Below are 21,693 nucleotides of genomic sequence, written 5' to 3' on the forward strand. Positions count from 1 at the left end.
AGCCTTGGGAAGTAATTTAGAATTTCTGACTGTGCACACGGCCATGTGTGTTTAGACACAATCCTTTTGTTGAGATGTGTTTCTAGAACGTAGCCCGCTAAATGCAGACCTAGAATTTAAACACTACCTCTGACTTCCAGAGCCTCCTCAAGTCACCCACACCTTTTGGTGGACTGAGACACCCTTGAATGCTCTCTCAGCTCTTAAAGACACCAGACTGGAGCCTTCTTGCAAGGCAGTGGTGCAGTGCCAAGTTCAGGTCCTGAGTTCGAATCCTGGCTCTGCTGTTGACTAGCTGGGTCTACTGGGGTGTTTCTGAGCCTCAGTTTCCTTATCTCTGAGTTGTCATGTTCCTGACACACAGTAAGTACCCAATAAATTATAGCTAAATTATTATTCTTATTATTGTTACCACTTATTTGACTTCCACAATCCAAATCGCTGAATGTCACGATTTCTCCTTGAACGAGGATGAGGTGGAAGAGATTACCCTGGAGCTGAAGTGGTCATCAGGGAAGCTGATGATGAGTTGGGCAAGAGCAGTAATGATGAGCTTTAAGGCATTGAGGATGAAAGGTCAGTCTGCATTGCGGGATAAAGCAGACACATTCCTTCCAACGCGCCGTTGAGGTGATGGTATACATTCCTCCGGAAATGAAGTATATAGATGCGGGGGAGGTTGGAGGTGGGATGCTCCTGGGACATGTGACTTTGTTTTGGGCAGTAGATGGGTGTAGGGTTTTCATATTTTTCTTGCAAAATTTGCTGAAACACCTTTTTTGTTGAAACAGAGTCTCGCTCTGTTGCCCACTGGAGGGCAGTGGCTCGATCTTGGCTTACTGCAACCTCCATCTCCTGGGTTCAAGCGATTCTTGTGCCTCAACTTCTTAAGTAGCTGGGACTACAGGTGCGTGCCGCCATGACTGGTTACTTCTTTTATTTTTAGTAAAGATGAGGTTTCACCATGTTGGCCAGGCTGGTCTCCAACTCCTGACCTCAAGTGATCTGCCCGCCTTGGCCTCCCAAAGTGTTGGGATTACAGGTGCAGTAAGCCACCATGCCTGGCCTGAAACACCTTTTACCATCTCCCCTGTCCCATTGTGTGAGCTCAGGAAGAGCTCAGACTCAGGGTGCAGAGGTTGCTGAAGATGCTTGCTGTTACCAATCTGGGTCATCCCTAAGCATGAGAAGACTTAGATAAAGGCCAAGATAAAAATATGGCATGGCCGGGCGTGGTGGCTCACGCCTGTAATCCCAGCACTTTGGGAGGCCGAGGTGGGCGGATCACAAGGTCAGGAGATCGAGACCATGGTGAAACCCGGTCTCTACTAAAAATAGAAAAAATTAGCCGGGCGCAGGGGCGGGCGCCTGTAGTCCCAGCTACTCGGGAGGCTGAGGCAGGAGAATGGCGTGAACCCGGGAGGCGGAGCTTGCAGTGAGCCGAGATTGCGCCACTGCACTCCAGCCTGGGCGACAGAGCGAGACTCCGTCTCAAAAAAAAAAAAAAAAAAAAATATGGCATGAACATGAGGGCTTGAATGAGGCAGTCCCTGGGTGACTGTTCTGGCAGCTCCTTCCTGTTCTGCCTCCAATCACCCATCCGCCCACACAACCAATAATAGCAGCTTGCGAGAAACCACAGGAATCCAACGGACCTCTCAGCCCTTGACCTGTGGAATCACAGCATGGACCCTCTCTGCAGATAATGCAATGGAATGGGCTGAGTAGCACAGGTTCCAGAGCGGGACAGCCTGCATCCAGTTCTGGCTTTCTCACTGACTGGCTGCACTTCCTTGGCCTCAGTTTCCCTATTGCTGCAAATGGAGATAATAAGCCATGTGTGTCACAGTATTGCTATAAGGATAACATGAGATTACAAATGTAAACTGCCTGGCATAAAGGAAGTACTTAATAAATGTATCTGTTACTGTCATTACACTCTTTGGGGTGGGATTTGTGTCCTGCCAGGCAGGCTCCTTAAGATTAGTTTGCTAGTTGTCTGTTACGAGCTCTGAAGTGCCATCTATCCTATGATATTAATTTTTTTTTTTTTTGAGATAGAGTCTCGCTCTGTCACCCAGGCCGGAGTGCAATGGTTCGATCTCAGCTCACTGCAACCTCTGACTTCCAGTTCAAGCAATTCTCCTGCCTCAGCCTCCTGAGTAGCTGGGATTACAGGCGCACGCCACTATGCCTGGATAATTTTTATATTTCTAGTAGAGACGGGGTTTTACCATGTTGGCCAGGCTGGTCTTGAACTCCTGACCTCAAGTTATCCGCCTGCCTCGGCCTCCCAAAATGCTGGGATTATAGACATGAGCCATCACACCCAGCCAATTTTTTTTTTTAGATGGAAGATTTTTGATCTTTGAGATAATCCTATTAAGCAACCATTTCTAGCAATTACTGGCAGCCATCCTGCCAGGCTGTCAGCTGGGAAGGACCTAGAATGGACATAGGGTGAGTGTCTGAGAAGGAGGAGGGTCCTGGATGGGAACTGGGGCTGGTGGAGGGCCTTTTTCTGACCCGACATTTTGCTCTGGTCTTGGGTTCCTAAACACATTATGTTGTTGGCTTTCTTTAAACTGAAGTCTTGTTACAAGGATTGCTCTGAAGCCAGGAGGTGGAGGTTGCAGTGAGCCGAGATTGCACCACTGCACTCTAGCCTGGGTGACAGATCGAGACTCCATATCAAAAAAAAAAAAAAGATTCCAGGAAGAACCAACATCTGAGCCTGCCCCCTGCTTAGCTTTGGGTCAGTGATATCATCTCCATGTACCAAGGATGGGTCTCCGTCTCATCTCTTCTCCGCCCACCTTGGCCTCCCGAAGTGCTGGGATTATAGGCGTGAGCCTCCGCTCCCAGCCTCTTCCTGGAATCTTGAACTGAGCTTGCCACCCACCTTCTCTACTGGTTAAAAATGTAACAAGCTTTTAATATTTCTGCTGTCAGCATCTATTGAGCGTCTGGTGCTGCGCTAGGTGCCCAGAATGCAAAGACGAGAGAGGTGTCCCAGTCTGAGAGTCCAATGGGCTTAGGGCTGTCGGCCGTCGGACTGCTCCGCTAAAGACTTCCTCTCTCCTCCCTGGTGGAGAAGGTCAAGGAGGGTATTGCAGGCAAGGGAGACCGCGGGAGCAAAGGCTGGGAGGTCTGACGGTGCAGGCACTTTCAGGAAATGGTGAGGGACACGACACAGCTGGAGCTGTAGTTTGCATGGGCTGGCTGATGGTGAAGTCTTATGTCTGGGGGCAGGGAGCTGCTGGAGCTTTTTAAATTTTAAATTCTCTATTATTTATTTTAAAATAGAGGCAAGGGGCTGTGGCTCTCACCTTTAATCCCAGTACTTTGGGGGGCCAAGGCGGTTGGATTATCTGAGGTCAGGAGTTTGAGACCAGCCTGGCCAACGTGGTGAAACCCCATCTCTACTTAAAATACAAATAAATAAATAAGTAAAAATTTTAAAAAAATTTTAAAAAAATAGCCAGGTGTGGTGGTGGACGCCTGTAATCTCAGCTACTCGGGAGGCTGAGGCAGGAGAATTGCCTGAACCCTGGAGGCAGAGGTTGCCATAAGCCGAGATCGCACCATTGCACTCCAGCCTGGGTGACAAGAGCGAAACTCCGTCAAAATAAAATAAAATAAAATAATAAAATAAAATAAAATAAATAAAATAATAGAGACAGGGTCTTGCTATGCTGCCCAGGCTGGTCTTGAACTCCTGGGCCCAAGCAATCCACTGTCTCGGCCTCCCAAAGTGCTGGGATTACAGATGTGAACCACTGCACTCTGCCTCCACTGGAGATTTTCATGCAGGCAAAAGACACGAGTTGACTTTTGTTTTAATCGTAATCATATTCACAGCAATTATACCTTTCAGTACTGAGCATTTTCTTTGTGCTAGGCCTCAGCTAAGATACTTTCTTATGAGTGATTGAATCCCACATTACAGATGAGGCTAGGAGAGTTCACCAAGCCCGGTCACATAGTGGAGCTGGAACGAACCACCACATTGGAAGAGTTCAATAAATGTTAGTCATTGTTATTTTTGCTGTTATTTGTTTTCATGAGCGTCCCCTGGCATGCCAGCTGTTGGGTGGTACCTTTAGGTTTGAAACTGCCTGGGTTAGTGCCAGTGAGCTGGACTAATAAAGCCATTTCATCAGAGTAGAGTTCAGAATAGGGTGCACTACCAGCCTCTGCCCCTGCTCTCCCCTGTTGCTGTGGTTATAAGCCGGCCACCTGGTTCTCTCTTGGTCGCTGGCCCCTCTCCAGCTCAGGCCTGGGTGACCCTGCTCCCACCTGGTGTTGCTCCACGGCTGCCTCTCTGAGGTTGCCTCCTGCCTCCCTCTCTGGTTTTAGCTTTTCTACAGCTGAGCAGGGGGCAGACCCCACAGGTGGCAGGGTGCAGGTGAGCTGGAGGGACCAAGGCCAGGTGGCTATGGAAAGTCTCCAGGGGAGGCGAGGTGAAGGCTGGAAGGGCCCCAGCCAGGAAACTGAAGGAGAGAGCGTAGCTTTCAGAAATACACTGGATTTAGAATTGATAGCCTGTGACAACCTCACACCGTGAGAAGAGAGAGCAAGAAGTGATAAATGAGCGCTACTTGCAGCTCGAATGACCTGATGGCTCTGCGTGGTGAGCCTTACCCATTCCCAGAACTTTATTATTTATTTATTTATTTATTTATTTATTTATTTATTTATTTATTTATTTTTTTGAGACAGAGGCTTGCTCTGTCACCCAGGCTGGAGTGCAATGGTGCAGTCTCGGCTCACTACAGCTTCTGCCTCCAGAGTTCACTCCATTCTCCTGCCTTAGCCTCCCGAGTAGCTGGGACTACAGGTACCCACCAGCACGCCTGGCTAATTTTTGTATTTTTAGTGGAGACGAGGTTTCACCGTGTTAGCCAGGATGTTCTCAATCTCCTGACCTCGTGATCCACCCACCTTGGCCTCCCAAAGTGCTGGGATTACAGGCGTGAGCCACCGCGCCTGGCCTTCCCGGAACTTTAAATACCATCTGTAGATTGACAATTCCCAACTCCCTGGGCTCCAGCCTTGAACACTGAGCTGCCCCTTTCTTCTTCACTTGGACGTCTCTCAAGCGTTTCAAGCTCAGCATTTCCCAAATGGAACTCAAAGTGGAGCTCCAAAATGATTTGCCTCCCTCACCCCTGAACCTTCTTCTCCATCTCAACAAATGGTATCAACCCCCCCGCCTTGAAGCTAGAAAACTTGAGTGTTATCCTCGATGCCTCCCTCTTCTTCAGCCCTCACATCCCGTTGTCAGCAAGTCCCATCATTTCCACATTGGAAACACATCACAAAGGTGGCCAACTCTCTCCATCTCTACCACCACTGCTGCAGGTCAAGTCACCACCATCTCACCTGGATGACTGTGAGTCCGCATGGTCCATGATCTTTCCAGCTCCAAATTTTAGCCACTAGGGTCTTTTAGGGACACACATTTGATTGTGAATCCTCATATCCAATGAAGTCCAGCCACACTTAGCATAACAACCACCATCTTCCTGTGGCTTACAAGGTTCTACGCCAGATCCCAGCTTCATCTGACGTCCCCTTTCCTCATCACTCTTGCCCCTCTAGCCTCACTGGCTTCCTTTTGGTCCCCACACGCCACGTCTTTCCTTCTTTAGGTCCTCATCCAGGGTTCACCATCATCCCCCACTGTCGGGAATTCTCGTCCTTGCCTTTTCGTGGCTGGCTCCTTCCCATTCTTCAAACTTCAAGCTAAACGTCCCCCCTCAGGTCACTGTCCACGACCTAAGGGGCTCCACAGGCTCTCTCAGCATCCTCTTTAGCCAGTCATCTCATTCCGAGCATACACTGATCACAACTTGGAATTTTTTAGTTGTTCATCTTATTTATTGTTTCTCTCCCCCACTAGAGTGTCAACTCTACCATACCTATTGGAACATAGAAAGTGCTGACAGGTATTCACTGAGTTGACAAACAGGTAGATGACGAGGGCGTGAACTTCAGAGGTCCATGGGGCCGAGGGCCAGGAGAACACTGATATTCAAGGGGTGGGCAGAGGGGCTGTCAAGGAGACTTGATAAGGAGGGACAGAGGGAGGAGGCAGTAACCAAGAGAGGAGGGCTACGTTGGCTGGGGAGGCTTTTCACTGTTTGTAACAGCAAAGCTGTCCGGGTGATTAGATAAAAGGGTTGATTTTTCTCACAGTCTGGGTGTTCAGCAGCAAAGCTCTGTGTCAGTGTCACCGAGGCCCTCTTGCCCTTCTCGTAGCCTTGGATGCATCACATCCTCATATGATGCGTTCAAAGGCAGGAAACAGCAACAGCGCGGAACAGACGTTCTCCTCATGCCTCTTTTATTGGTAGGATGTGGGGTGGTGATGTTGGAGGGATCGTCCCCAGACGACCCCTGCTAATGTCCCCCTAGATCCCACTGGGCAGAAGGGCACATGCTTGCTTTGGACCAGGGGCTGTGCCTCTCTTGGTGAAATCAGAGAATCTCTTTCCTGTCCTTGAACAAACAGGATTCTTCCAGCCAAGGGGAAGGGAATGGCTTTTGAGTAAGGAAGGAATAGCGCTTGCCATTAGCACATTTCATAAGGAAGAGTTTTTCTGCTGGGTTAATTGATGCAGGGGGTCGAGTGGGATGGGTGCTGAGAAGTAGCCCCTAGATGTGACACTCAGTGGACTATGTGTGGCCCTTGAGAAGGCTGTTTCCATAGAGCAGCTGGGTTTGATTGCACATTTTGTGGGGGGGAGGGGCTTAGGAATTACTGGGAGAAGTTTAGGAGATGAAGGGAGACTACCAGGAAGCCTGGTGGTGAAGGTAAGAGGAGACGTGGCATCATCACCAGGTGCAGGAGGCAGATACAGGGAGATCTTTTCAGTTTCGTGGAGACTTGATGATGTTTATAGGCTGAGCAAAATGAGCTGGTGAGAGAGAGGGTAAAGATTTTGAAGCAAGATGGGATCATGGATCCCCATGTCCTGAAGGAGGCATGGAGGTGGCATGGAGGTGGCATCGAGTGCACAAGAGGTGTGGTTGCCACTGGATCAAGCAGGAAGGCTTTTCTGAGAAGACCCTTTTGAGACAGGAGGGCAGGAGGGTGGATGATGAAACATGAAGATGCCCAGCCAGGACGGATTCCCCTTACTTTCCTTTGTGTGATAGTGGGCTCATTTAGAGATTGAATCCATGACCTTCACCTCTCCTGCTTCTTTGTTTTAATAATCTGATATAATAGACTCTTTAGAAATCCCCAGTCCATATCTGTGTGGTTGTGCCCTGGGAAGTACCAGGACAAAGCTCACTCCTTGGGTTTTGTTGTTTGGATGAATGGAACCACCCAGTACATAGTCATGGGTGTGGTCATTATGGGATGCAATCCAGGGGGTGCAGGTCACTTAACACACAGCACAGAGCCACCAGATCCTGTGGAGTCAGGTGGGGAGCCAGACAGAGGGGGAGAGCCCTGAGCTGGGGAGAGAGGACTTGAGTTTCAGGTTCCAGATTCAGGTCCTGGTCAAGCACTTACCAGCCGGGCTTCACTGGCGCCCGCCGAGCCTGTGACCTCATCTGCAGAGGGGTGGGTTGGCAGCTCTTCTTCTCCTTTCCCTGCCCATAGTTACAAAATGTGCTGACTCCTTGTAGGAAATTAATCAAATGCCTTCCTGCCCCTCCTCCATCCCTCTCTGGGGAGCCTGCCCCTGCTCAGTACCACCCCGAATAGGATGATATTTTTGTTTTGGTTTGCTTGTTTGCTCATTTGTTTTGAGATGGTGATTCGCTCTGTCGTCCAGGCTGGAGTGCAGTGGCGTGATCTTGCAACCTCCGCCTCCTGGGTTCAAGCGATTCTCCTGCCTCAGCCTCCTGAGTAGCTGGGACTACAGGTGCACGCTACTACGCCCAGCTAGCTTTGTATTTTTAGTAGAGACAGGATTTCACTATGTTGGCCAGGCTGGTCTGGAACTCTTTTTTTTTTTTTTTTTTTTTTTGAGACGGAGTCTTGCTCTGCCGCCCAGGCTGGAGTGCAGTGGCCGGATCTCAGCTCACTGCAAGCTCCGCCTCCCGGGTTTACGCCATTCTCCGGCCTCAGCCTCCCGAGTAGCTGGGACTACAGGCACCCGCCACCACGCCCGGCTAGTTTTTTTTTTTTTGTATTTTTAGTAGAGACGGGGTTTCACTGTGTTAGCCAGGATGGTCTCGATCTCCTGACCTCGTGATCTGCCCGTCTCGGCCTCCCAAAGTGCTGGGATTACAGGCTTGAGCCACCGCGCCCGGCCTAGTCTGGAACTCTTAACCTCAGGTGATCCGCCTGCCTCAGCCTCCCAAAGTGCTGGATTTATAGGCGTGAGCCACTGCGCCCCGACTGTTGGTTTGTTTTCTGGGTCTTGCTGTGTCGCCCAGGCTGGAGTGCCGCGGTGCAGTCGTGGGTCACTATCGCCTCGACCTTCTGTGCTCAAGTGATCCTCCCCATTCAGCCTCCCAAAGTGCTGGGATTACAAGTCTGAGCCACTGTGCCTGACCGGGATGTTGTTTTTCTTCACCATTACCCCTGGTCTCTCACTTCTGGCATATTTCCTCCTTTGTTTTGGGGAATGATGGCATGGGGCCCAGGGAGTAGGGTTGGGAGCCAAACTTTTCTCCTCTATTTATTCAGATCGTAGCTATGGATGCAGCAAAAAGCAAACAGAAGTTTGACTAGATATATGAGCTCAGTATTCCACAACATTTAAAGCTGGTGTGTACTTACGTAGGAGGCTTAAAACATAACGTTAGGTTAAAATGAATAATAGCCCCAACAGGAAAAAAAATAGTGCATTCTAAAGAAGTTCTTAGCGGGAATGTTCAGAAGCTTGGTTGGTTTGACTGACACTAGCTCTGCATGTCTCCTTCTTGGTACCTCCTTAATGCAGACCTCTGTTGCTCCCTGACTTCTCCATTGGGTCACATGTGGCCAGTAGCATGAGCATAATATCCCTATCATTGTTGTCTCGCAGGGTGAGAGTTCGGAAGGAGCCATCTTTACTTTTAGGCCACCCTCTTTATTTATCTAGCACGTGGGGTGGGACCGTGACCGAAGGAGGGCTCCATGCACGTCTCCTGTGTTGTTGGAGGAGGTAGTGTTGGTAACGGGTGAGGAGCAGAGTCATTTGGTTCCAGCAAAGCTGCTTCCATCAGATTGGTCCTGCCCCTTGGCCGGACTTCGCTTCATCATCTCTAAAATGAGATTAAAGATTGTTTCTCCCTCATGGGAAGGCTCTGGGATTCAGTGAGCTTATGCCTGTTTAGGAAAGTATCTGGCACAGGGTCACCACCCTGTGCCATCACATCTGCCCAGATGAAATCAGGTAATCAACTGAGGCACCCGGAGTGCCCATAGCGCATGCATGCTGTGCCCCATGGGAAAGGGCATCAGATGTGACTCTGCCCTCAAGGAATCCGCATCTAGCAGGAGAAAGAAAACTGACACTGTGGAAATAAATAGAGAGCTAGAAGGCCAGCGGGACCCGCAGTTCCCCACGGCGCGGACATCCTGGAGGGCGAGCAGCTGCCGGGCGGGGCACGCTGTCAGCCAGCCCTGCCTAATCTCCTGGCAGCGAGAGCAGAGAGAAAGCAGAATCTGGTATTCATTGCGCGGTTGTTTCTAATTTCCTTCTGCTTTCGAGATCCTCTTCTAAGGGAGAACAATGCCCTGAATGATGGGGCACAGGTTTCCTTGGCTGGGCACTCACCCAGCTGTGGCAGAGGCCAGGCACTCACAGGGCCGGTGGCGTTTGATTCTGGCTTCTGAGAAGCTCCTCCGACAGTGGGGTTTGGTGGCTGATTTGAGTCCCGGCCCATAGGACAAGTCCCCCCAGGCTCACTTACGAGTATTGTCTTTGACATTTCCCTATCTGCCTAAGAAGAACAGTCTTTTGTGTTATCGCCGGGGTTTCTTATGAGACTGGGGGGGTGGAGGAGTCACTGAACCCCAGAACTCTCTGTAGGACCCACATCTGGAGCCAAGAGGCCGCTCTGTGCCACCACACTCCCCGGAGTGCCCATCGTGCGTTGGAGGGGGACGGCGTTGGCCTCGAGTGCTGCCCTGGCAGTTCCCTTCACAGACCATGCCTGAGAGGACTCTCAGCAGAGGACCCTGGGCTGACATTTCTACAGCCGGTGCCTCACGAGGCTGGCCAGGGCAGGAGGCCCAGGGCTGAGTCCAAGGAATGGGGTGGGGTTTCCTCATTCCTTGCTGTCTTCATACTTGGCCTTCTATTTGTAGATTTCAGTAATTTATCAGCCTTTCTGGGTTCCTCTTTCATCACCAGAAGCAGAGTGAACCCAAGGTAAGAAACCCACTTGCATAAAGGGCCGAGAGAGGCTAAGGGGCATTTGATGATGGACTTTCAAGTCCATGGGGCTGTATGGAGGAAGATGCTATGGGAGTGGCAGGTGGGAGGGTGAGTGAGGGACTGCACAGTCCCAAGAGGCCCTAGCAGGTTCAGCTGTCTTCAAGATGGGCAAGACCCAGCTGGGCACAGTGGCTCACGCCTGTAATCCCAGCAGTTGGGGGGGCCGAGACGGGCAGATCACCTGAGGTTGGGAGTTCGAGACCAGCCTGACCAACATTGAGAACACCCCATCTCTACTAAAAATACACTATTAGCCGGGTGTGCTGGCGCATGCCTGTAATCCCAGCCACTCAGGAGGCTGAGGCAAGAGAATCACCTGAACCCGGGAGGAGGAGGTTGCAGTGAGCTGAGATTGCACCATTGGACTCCAGCCTCAGCAACAAGAGCAAACTCCATCTCAAAAAAAGGGCCGGGTGCAGTGGCTCATGCCTGTAATCCCAGCACTTTGAGAGGCCGAGGCAGGTGGATCACGAGGTCAGGAGTTCAAGACCAGCCTGGCCAATATGGTGAAACCTCGTCTCTACTGAAAAATACAAAAATTAGCCAGGCGTGGTGGCATATGCCTGTAGTCCCAGCTACTTGGGAGCCTGAGGCAGGAGAATCTCTGGAATCTGGGAGGCAGAAGTCGCAGTGAGCCAAGATCGCGCCACCACACTCCAGCCTGGGCGACAGAGCGAGACTCTGTCTCAAAAAAAAAAAAAAAAAAAAGAAAGAAAGATGTTCAAGACTCAAGTCAGGTTTTCCAGGCTTAGGTCACCCAGATGCATCCTCATCTACATGCCATTCTCACTACCATTTGTTTAATATTTTCCTTTTTTTTTTCTTGAGATGGAGTCTTGATCTGTCTTGCCCAGGCTGGAGTACGGTGGCACGATCTCGGCTCACTGCAACCTCTGCCTCCCGGGTCAAGCGATTCTCCTGTCTCAGCCTCCCAAGAAGCTGGGACTACAGGTGTGTGCCACCACACCCAGTTAATTTTGTATTTTTAGTACAGACGGGGTTTCACCATGTTGGCCAGGCTGGTCTGGAACTCCTGACCTCAGGTGATCTGCCTGCCTTGGCTTCTCAAAGTGCTGGGATAACAGGCGTGAGCCACTGCACCTGGCCAAAGATTTTTCTCTAAATAGATTTATTTATTTATGTTTGAGATAGAGTCTTACTCTGTCACCCAGGCTGGAGTGCAGTAGCACAATCACGGCTTGCCACAGTCTTGACCTCCCAGTCTCAGGTGATCCTCCTATCTCAGCCTCCTAAGTAACTGGAACTACAGGAACACACCACCATGCCTGGCTAATTTTTGTATTTTTTGTAGAGATGGGATTTTGCCATGCTGCCCAAGCTGGTCTTGAACTCCTGGGCTCAAGCAATCTGCCTGCTTCAGCCTCCCACAAAGTGCTGGGATTACAGGTGTGAGCTACCGTGCCCGGCCCTAAAGAGATTTATTTTGAAAATCTTAATCATTTAATTAAAAAAGAAACCTTTATGTCACTGCTGTAAATGAAATTCAGCATTTTGCTGACAGACATTGAAATAAGTACAGATGGAACAGTTAAAAGCACTCATTCTGTCCCTTTGATATACTCTTGAACGCCACTCATTGCTTTGTATAAGGTCTCGGTGTACAAATCTTTCTGTATCATGGGGGGTCCATGTGCGTCTGATGGCGATGTTGAGGGTGAGCTTGATGTTGTCAGGGTGTAGGGTGATTTGCGCCGACTTGTGACCCCACCAAAGAAACTGGGGATGACACCCCTGCTGCTTGACCAAGGGCTTGCTGGTTCCATATCAGTATCTCTAACAGGGGAGGACGACAGTGGCTGCTTCAGAGGGCTCGGTGAGGGTGAACTGAGCTCCAGGAGGATTTATTTATTTATGTATTTATTTGTTTTTGAGACCAGGCTCGGTGGCTCACGCCTGTAATCCCAGCACTTTGGGAAGCCGAGGTGGGTGGATTACTTGAGGTCAGGAATTTGAAACCAGCCTGGCCAACATGGTGAAACCCCATCTCTACTGAAAATACAAAAATTAGCTGGGCATGGTGGCACGCTCTTGTAATCCCAGCTGCTCGGGAGGCTAAGGCAGGAGAATCACTTGAACCTGGGAGGTTTAGGTTGCAGTGAGCCAAGATCACGCCACTGCACTCCAGCCTGGGTGGCAGAGTGAGACACCATTTCAAACAAAAATACAATAAAATAAAATATAAAATAAAATATTTATTTTTGAGACAGGTTCTGACTCTGTCACCTAGGCTGGAGGGCAGGGGCTCCATCACAGGTCACTGCAGCCTCTGCCTCCTGGGCTCAAGTCATCCTCCTGCCTCAGCCTCCTGAGTAGCTGGGATCACAGGTGTGCATGGTACTGCACCAGGCTAATTTTAATTTTTTTTTGTAGAGGCCAGATGTGGTGGCTCACACCTGTAATCCCAGCACTTTAGGAGGCCGAGATGGGCAGATCACTTGAGGTCAGGAGTTCGAGACCAGCCTGGCCAATATGATGAAACCTCATCTCTACTAAAAATACAAAAATTAGCCTGGTGTAGTGGCACATACTTGTAATCCCAGCTACTCAGGAGGCTGAGGCAGGAGAATTGCTTGAACTCAGGAGGCGCAGGTTGCAGTGAGCTGAGATAATGCCACTGCACTCCAGCCTGGGCAACAGAGTAAAACTGTGTCTAAAAAAAAAAAAAAAAAAAAAAAATTATGCAGACCGTATATCTCTATGTTGCCCAGGCTAGTCTTGAACTCCTGGGCTCAAGAGATCTACCTGTCTTGGCTTCCCAAAGTGCTGGGATTACAGGCATGAGCCACTGTGCCCAGCCACCCTGTAGCATTTATAAAGTGCTGAGAAATAGTATCTGGCACGTAGTAAGCATTTAGCAGATGTGAACCCCCACTTTAACTTGGGAGATTTTGGCTGAAGGCCCTTGACTGTCCTGGGGATCTGCCTTTGTGGAGATGGGGCTGGGACAGACACTGCCAGGCTCCCTCTGGCTCTCTGCACATCTCTGTTGCTCCCTGACTTCTCCATTGGGTCAGGTGTGGCCAGGTAGCATGAGCATCATTTCCCTCCTGATTATAGGGTTAAACTAAGATGTGATCAGGACAGGCGTCATCACGAAATATCCCCACTGCAATCGGTGGTCATCTCTGTCCACTAGAGGCTCAGAAACGGGCTCCCAGGGATGAAGACTGGTGTGCACTGCTGGGGGCTTGTGGGATCTGTGTCTGCCGTTCCCTCTGGCCAGCCACGGGTTGTTTCTGGAATGGGACTCGTGGCTGGGAGGGAGGAAGGAGCTGTGGGAAGCAATCCCAGGTTCCTTGGTGGGACTGGAAACTCTGCCTCAGGGCCTGGAATTTTGACTTCCTGTTTGGCCTGGCACTTGTTCCCCCACATTTTCAGCTCTGACACATCCTCTCCCTCCCCCTGTCAGCATCGTTTCCTCATCGTAAAATGAGGGGGTTGCACTAGATCCTATCTAAGGCCCCTGTGAGCTTGAGGAAGCCACGATTCTACCTCCGGCCACCCCCTCACTTTTCCCTCAGGCCTCTTGATTGGCAGTGAGTGGAGAGGTGGGAAGAAGGAGAGAAATCACAATAGCTGTGCATCAGGCCACCCGCAGGATGGCCCCGCGGCAAAGAACCGCACAGTCCAAAATGTGAATAGTGCCAAGATGGAGAAACCCTGTTTTAGGGAAGGAAAGACAGAAGAGAGGAGATACTTAAAATGTGATACACAAATGTGAATGCGGCTGGGCATAGTGGCTCACGCCTATAATCCTAGCACTTTGGGAGGCGTAGGCAGGCGGATCACTTGAGGTCAGGAGATCGAGACCAGCCTGGCTAACATGGCAAAACCTCATCTCTACTAAAAATACAAATATTATTCGGGTGTGGTGGTGGGTGCCTGTAGTCCCAGCTACTCGGGAAGCTGAGGCAGGAAAATCACTTGAACCCGGAGGTTGCAGTGAGCTGAGGTCGCGCCACTACTCTCCAGCCTGGATGCTAGAGTGAGACTCCATCTCAAGAAAAAAAAATCACACAAAAATCCAAAACAAACCAAAAAGAAAAATGCACAAATGCAGTACAAATAATAAATGGTTAGACAAATGATAATGAAAAGGAACACTTAGGGATAAAGCAAAATGCATAGGAAAAGGGTTTATGAAGGAGATTGGACAAAGTTGCCAGGATAGGGAAGGATGTGTTTGCAGAGTGGTCATAGCTGGGCTGGGTCGAGTTTAAGGCGCTGGCCTTAGAGTACTAACCAGCGTTCACTTTACAGATGAGAAAACTAGGGAAACTGGGAGGGATGGGTGTCCTCCCCTCTCCTTCCTGGTTCACTTTGGAAGATGCCATCTCTGTTAGGGACCCCTCCTATGGGATTTCAGCAATGCAGCCAGGTCAACAGTGGTACCTACTGATGCCACACAACAACGTTAGGATGGCAGGCTGCCTAGTCCAAAGGCCCAGGCAGTCACTATCGTATGAGTTTTATCATGCAAGCCGGTCATGGTTAGTCTTTCTATGAGACCTTTGCTCCTCGTTGAATTAACAACAAATCAGTTGTCTCCATGCCAGAGGAAGATACCACATAAAGCAAGACTAAAATGAGCAGAGAACAGAGAATGTCTTCATGGCCTTAGGGATGGGCAAACATTTCTAAAACAGAATGCGAACAGCACTAACCATAGAACAAAAATCGATGAATTGGACTTTATCAAAATTAAATCCTCTCTTCATCCAAGGGCACCATTAAAAAAAAATGAAAAGGCAAGTCTCATGTATCTGATAAAGTATTCGTTTCTAGAATATTTGAAGTACTGCAGATCAATAAGAAAAGTTAAAATGACCCAATCAAAAAAATGAGAAACAGAGGCCGGGTGTGGTGGCTCATGCCCATAATCGGCACTTTGGGAGGCTGAGGCGGGTGGATCACCCGTCAGGAGTTCGAGACTAGCCTGACCAACATGGTGAAACCCTGTCTCTACTAAAAGTACAAAAATTAACTGGGTTGGTGGTGGGCGCCTGTAATCCCAGCTACTCAGGAGTCTGAGGCAGAAGAATTGCTTGAACCTGGGAGGCAGAGATTGCAGTGAGCCGAGATCACACTTCTGCACTCTAACCTGGGAGACGGAACAAGACTCAGTCTCAGGAAAAAAAAAAAAAAAAAAAAAGAGAGAGAGAGAGAAAGACTTGACCAGGCAGTAACAAAATACACAGATGGCCAAATACACTGTGAAAAGGTGCTCAATATCATCATTCACCAGAAAATGCAAATTTGCTGGGAGATTAGCTGAGCCTGGTTGCACAAGCCTGTAGTCTCAGTTACTTGGGAGGTTGAGGTGGGAGGATCATTTGAGCCTAGGAGTTTGAGGCTGCCATGAGCTATGATCATGCCACTGCACTCTGGCCTTGGTGACAGAGTGCAAAAGAAAAAAAAAAAAGAACAACATACACACACAAAACTCCCACAAAAATATACTACTACACACCCACCATAATAGCTAAAATGAAAAGACTCACAATACCAAGTGTTGCTGAGGATATGGAACAACTAGAACTATTGTGTATTGCTGTGGGAAGTGTGGAAGAGGTACAGCCACTGGCAACATTGTTTGGCAGATTATATTAAAGCTATAGATATGCCTGCTCTACAACCCAGTAATTCTACTCCTAGGTATATAATCGTAAGGGATTTGGCTGGGCGTGGTGGTTCACGCCTGTATTCCCAGCACTTTGGGAGGCCAAGGTGGGTGGATAACCTGAGGTCAGGAGTTCGAGACCAGCCTGGCCAATATGGTGAAATCCCGTCTCTACTAAAAATACAAAAAAATTAGCTGGGTGTGGTAATGAGTGCCTGTAATTCCAGGTACTCAGGAGGCTGAGGCAGGAGAATCACTTGAGGAGGCGGATGTTGCAGTGAGCCAAGATCGTGCCATTGCACTCCATCCTGGCAGACAGAGCGAGACTCCTTCTCAAAACAAAACAAAAAAACCTAAGGGATTTGGATGCCTGTGCTGACAAGAATGTTCAAAGGAGTTTCTCCAAACCTGAAACACCCCAAATTCCCATCAGCAGAAGATTGGAGAGATAAATTGGTGGTCTATTCATGTAAGAGTACTATGCAATGATGAAAAGATGATATGCTCTGATTCCATTAATATGTAGTTCAAAAGGAGGCAAAGCTGATCTATGATGAGTCAAATCGTGGTTCTGTCTGGTGGGGATATGGATTGGGAGAGTGCATGAGGGAACTTTTTGGGGTGCTGGAAATATTCCTTATGTGGCCTAGGGTGGTGGTTATAGAAATGCCTGTTTATGAAAATGATTATCAAGTTGTCCATTGTGTACTTTATGTACTCTGATGAATGTATGTTATACTTCTATTTTTTTTTTTTTTTTTTTTGAGATAAAGTCTTGCTCAGTCGCCCAGGCTGGAGTGCAGTGGCGCAATCTTGGCTCACTGCAAGCTCTGCCTCCCGGGTTCACGCCATTCTCCTGCCTCAGCCTCCCAAGTAGCTGGGACTACAGGCGCCCGCCACCATGCCTGGCTATTTTTTTTGTAGTTTTGGTAGAGACGGGGTTTCACCGTGTTAGCCAGGATGATTTCGAACTCCTGACCTCGTGATCTGCCCGCCTCGGCCTCTCAAAGTGCTGGGATTACAGGCGTGAGCCACTGTGCCCAACCTATACTTCTGTTTTTTAAAAATGAAGAGAAATGCAGATTCTCATGTCCAAGAGAAGTAATAACAATAATAATTTATGGAGCACCCAATATGTGCCTGATTGCTTTATAGAGATTGTTTGCCTTAATCCATCGAAACCTCCTGTCAAAACGATATTCTTTTCTTGCTAGAGAGGAGGAAACTGAGGCTTAGAGAGGGACAGTAGCTTGTCTGAGTATCACAGCTGCTCAGTGTGGGAGTCAGGCCTTGAACACTGTATTCTGCACTGCTGCCACTTGGCTTGGGATGTTGAGAGTGAGTCTTGGTACAGCATCAAAGCTCTCTGTGTTGCTTGCTACTCCCCCGGAGCATCAGATGTTGCAAACACCATTCTTTAAAGAGAACTTCGTTGTGTGAACCCCAAGTTCCCCTACCTTCTTCAAAACAAAAACATGGATTGGGAAGCCCAGGCCCTTTATGAACCCTTTCCATGAATTTGTTCCAATCAGGAAAAGAGCCTGCAGCTTCCTCCCCACCCTGTCCATCCTAACTGTTCTGTGTTGTTAATTCTGAGAATGAGAGGGGATGGGCTAGCCCATCCCCTGGCTTGAGTGCAGTTAATATTGTGAGCCAGGCTTGAACTCCAGCTCCGCTCCTTTTAAACAGTGAGGCCCTTGGGTAGTTTTTTAATTTCTCAAAGCCTTTGTTTCCTGGTCTGTGAAAAGCGACAGTGGTACTTCCCTTCTAGTCCCACTGTGAGAGTTAAATGCGGTCGTATGTAAGAAGTGCTCAGCTCAGCGACAGGTTCATAGCAAGTGTGCAATAAAAGATGTGTAGAAATGTCAAAGCTGGTCGGGTGCGGCCAGCCTGCAATCCCAGCACTTTGGGAGGCCAAGGCAGGAGGATTGCTTGAGTCCAGAGTTCAAGACCAGCCTGAGCAATATAGTAAGACCCCATCTCCAAAAAGATAAATAAATAAAGCTTTCACTTTCCTGGTGCCTGATTCCTTCCAAGCCTCTTAAAGAGGCTTAGCTGGCCAGGCACGGTGGCTCAAGCCAGTTTATCCCAGCACTTTGGGAGGCCGAGATGGGCGGATCACGAGGTCAGGAGATCGAGACCATCCTGGCTAACACGGTGAAACCCCATCTCTACTAAAAAAATACAAAGAACTAGCCAGGTGAGGTGGCGGGCGCCTGTAGTCCCAGCTACTCGGGAGGCTGAGGCGGGAGAATGGCATAAACCCGGAAGGCGGAGCTTGCAGTGAGCTGAGATCCGGCCACTGCACTCCAGCCCGGGCGACAGAGCGAGACTCCGTCTCAAAAAAAAAAAAAAAAAAAAAAGAGTCTTAGCACCTTTGCCCTCTAAATAATTCAACACACATTTGGAAGAAAGAAGTTATGCGGGCCGGGCCCGGTGGCTCAAGCCTGTAATCCCAGCACTTTGGGAGGCCGAGACGGGCGGATCACGAGGTCAGGAGATCGAGACCATCCTGGCTAACACGGTGAAACCCTGTCTCTACTAAAAAATACAAAAAACTAGCCGGGTGAGGTGGCGGGCGCCTGTAGTCCCAGCTACTCGGGAGGCTGAGGCAGGAGAATGGCGTGAACCCGGGAGGCGGAGCTTGCAGTGAGCTGAGATCCGGCCACAGCACTCCAGCCTGGGTGACAGAGCGAGACTCCGTCTCAAAAAAAAAAAAAAAAAAAAAAAAGAAGTTATGCGAATGGCTTCTTCACAAAGTGTAACGTGTAGTGAATAAATGGGGCAGAATTGCAGCGCTTCAGCAAGGAAAGGGGGGCATTTTGAACGAGCGTGGTCAGATGGAGGTATTATTTGGCTGAGTCTTCAAAAATGGGTAGGATTTAGGCACAGAGAGACCAGGAAGGTCATTCTCAATTAGGGGGAGGGCAGGCGGTAGTTCCTCGGAGCCAAGGTCAAGTTCGGGAAGGGCGAGCAGGTGATTTTGGTTGGTGCTTGAAACTTGTGTAGGGACTAGTGGAAGATGAAGTAGGAAAGGAGGCCTGGTTCCAGATGAGGTCGCATTAAGAAAGCTGGAATTTTTTTTTTTTTTTTTTTTTTGAGACCGAGTCTTGCCATGTTGCCCAGGCTGGAGTGCAGTGGCAGGATCTTGGATCACTGTGCAACCTCTGCCTCCCGGATTCAAGTGATTCTCCTGCCTTAGCTTCCTGAGTAGCTGGGATTACAGGTGTGTGCCACCACACCTGGCTAATTTTTGAATTTTTTTTTTTTTTTAGTAGAGGCGGGGTTTCACCATGTTGGTCAGCCTGGTCTCCAACTCCTGACCTTAGGTGGTCCTCCTGCCTCGGCCTCCCAAAATGCTGGGATTACAGGCGTGAGCCACTGCACCCGGCCCGAAAGCTGGATTTGTTTCTGTTGGAAAAGGGGTTGCTGCACTTTGCTGAGTGCGGGAGGTGTAAGATGGAGACGGGGGCATGCAGGCCCACGTGGGAGGTGAGAGAGACCAGGTCAGGAGGCCCATGAGAGGACAACCTGCGTGTTCATGGGAGTCAGATGGGAATGAGTTGGGTGTGACTCAGGAAGGAGGCACTGGGCTGGGACAGAAGATGTAGGTAGGCTCCAGGAGATGACAGGGAGGGAAGGTGAAGGCCTATGAAGGCTCAAAGCCAATTGCTCGGGTTCATGAAGCAGAAAGGGTTCATGAAGAGGAAAGGGAAGAGAGAAAGTCAGTTTGGAGATGATAATGAAAAGGATTTCTTAATGGCTGAGGCTGGAGGTGGCAGCTGCTTTCATGGTTCCTACCTTCCTCTGTTATTTGAATGTTCCTGGGAACACACTGTCCTCTCCTGGTCTCAGGCTTGTATAGGGGACACCAAAAGGACAGACTCGGGCTTTATGCACGCTTCCTTTCCACCCTGGCCTCACAGAAACCACACAGAGGGAGGTGTGGCAAGACCAGAAGAGTCCCAGCAGCAGGATCCTTTCCAAATCTATCCCTTCCAGTGGCAAGCATTTGCTTAAATGCCCTGGCAAGGAGTGGGGGGGCCTTCTTTCAGTTTGTGCAAAGTTAACGAACTGTCTTCTGATTTTATGGAGAGATGCAAATAGTGTGTTGAATAAAAATCTCTTTGTTGTTGTTTTACAGGGCTGTAGAAATGGCCAGGAAGAAAACCACCCCCTCTTAAGGCTGTTTTTGTGACCATTCTTTGGAGCATTGTTCTAAAAATGGGAAATTACATATTGCTGTGCCAAGAGCAACAAACACCTGCAGTTAAAGGAATACCTTCCACGAGGCGGCTTTTTGGAGTATGCATGATTATAGCTCCAGCCAGGCCGGACCGAGGGCTGCTGCAGAAGCTCTGCTTGGTGCATTTCTTTACTTGCAAGGGGACAGAGTGTGGGCTTAGGTTTGGGACTAGACGGGGCTTTGGCGGCTATGGAGCTCAGGTGATTATCTTTCACTCATTTATCCAATAAACATTTATCAAGCATCTATTCTTGTGTCAGCCTTTGTGGTTTTCTCTGTTCCCTTCCCTGGCGTTGTGAGAATCCCTGGGAGAGTTGGCCACAGGCAGCAGCTTGCTGTCCTTATTTTCTTTCAGTTTTCAGAGTCAGCGCATGACTGCTGCCTCCACATGACCGAGAACCCCCGCGCATTCTCTCCTTTCTTTCTTTTCTTTCCCCCTCTTACATCCCTTGCTCCTCCTCCCCTTTCTCTTTCCTCTTTATGTATCTAAAAAAGGAGAAATGTAATTTTTTTTTTTGAGACAGTATCTCACTCTGTCACCCAGTCTGGAGTGCAGTGGCATGATCTCAGCTCACTGTAACCGCTGCCTCCCGGGTTCAAGTGATTCTCGTGCCTCAGGCTCAGTAGCTGGGATTACAGGCGCCTGCCACCATGCCTGGCTAATTTTTGTATTTTTTTTTTTTTAGTAGAGATGGGGTTTCACCACGTTGGCCAGGTTGGTCTCAAACTCCTGACCTCAAGTGATCCACCTGCCTTTGCCTCCCAAAGTGCAGGGATTACAGGGATGAGCCACCATGCCTGGCCAATAAATGCACTTTTTTAATACGCCAATCGATACATTTCTTCAGGCACACGCCTTTTCAAAGTTTCCTGTTGCTGGAGGTCGGTCTGAAATTCTTAATCTATGCTGGTAGATGTTAAAGGATAATTTTCGATTATCTGGTTAATATTTAACTTTTGTCAACACTGATATTGCAAAATAATCAGGTCTTGAAATTTATCAAGCATGAAATGAATACCATTCAGATGGAATGGTTTAAGAGGAATCCAGTTTCATAAACTAATCTCATCTTTTTTTTTTTGAGATGCAGTTTTGCTCTTGTTGCCTGGGCTGGAGTGCAATGGCATGATATTGGCTCTCTGCAACCTCCGCCTCCTGGGTTCAAGCGATTCTCCTGCCTCAGCCTCCCAAGTAGCTGGGATTACAGACACCCGCCACCATGCCCAGCTAATTTTTGTATTTTTAGTAGAGATGGGGTTTCTCCATGTTGGTCAGGCTGGTCTCAAACTCCTGACCTCAGGAGACCCACCTGCCTCAGCCTCCTAAAGTGCTGGGATTACAGGTGTGAACCACCATGCCTGGCCAACTAATCTCATCTTTATCTAGAAACAGAAAAGCAAGGAGCAATGGAATA

At 49.1% G+C, this 21,693-nt stretch overlaps 1 protein-coding gene across 1 annotated transcript in view; it reads left to right on the forward strand.

Moving 5' to 3' along the window:
• The window catches only part of LOC105469441 (AHNAK nucleoprotein), a 114,941-nt gene extending 94,415 nt beyond the window's left edge, over nucleotides 1-20,526 (forward strand). The window contains exon 6 of the mRNA XM_011720441.3: nucleotides 20,177-20,526. Within this exon, the coding sequence (XP_011718743.1) occupies nucleotides 20,177-20,184 (8 nt within the window). The 3' untranslated portion in view covers nucleotides 20,185-20,526. The remainder of the gene's footprint in view (nucleotides 1-20,176) is intronic.
• Nucleotides 20,527-21,693: the final 1,167 nt, after the last annotated feature.

Source organism: Macaca nemestrina, chromosome 12, assembly GCF_043159975.1.
Source record: "Macaca nemestrina isolate mMacNem1 chromosome 12, mMacNem.hap1, whole genome shotgun sequence".
NCBI classification, from domain to species: Eukaryota; Metazoa; Chordata; class Mammalia; order Primates; family Cercopithecidae; genus Macaca; species Macaca nemestrina.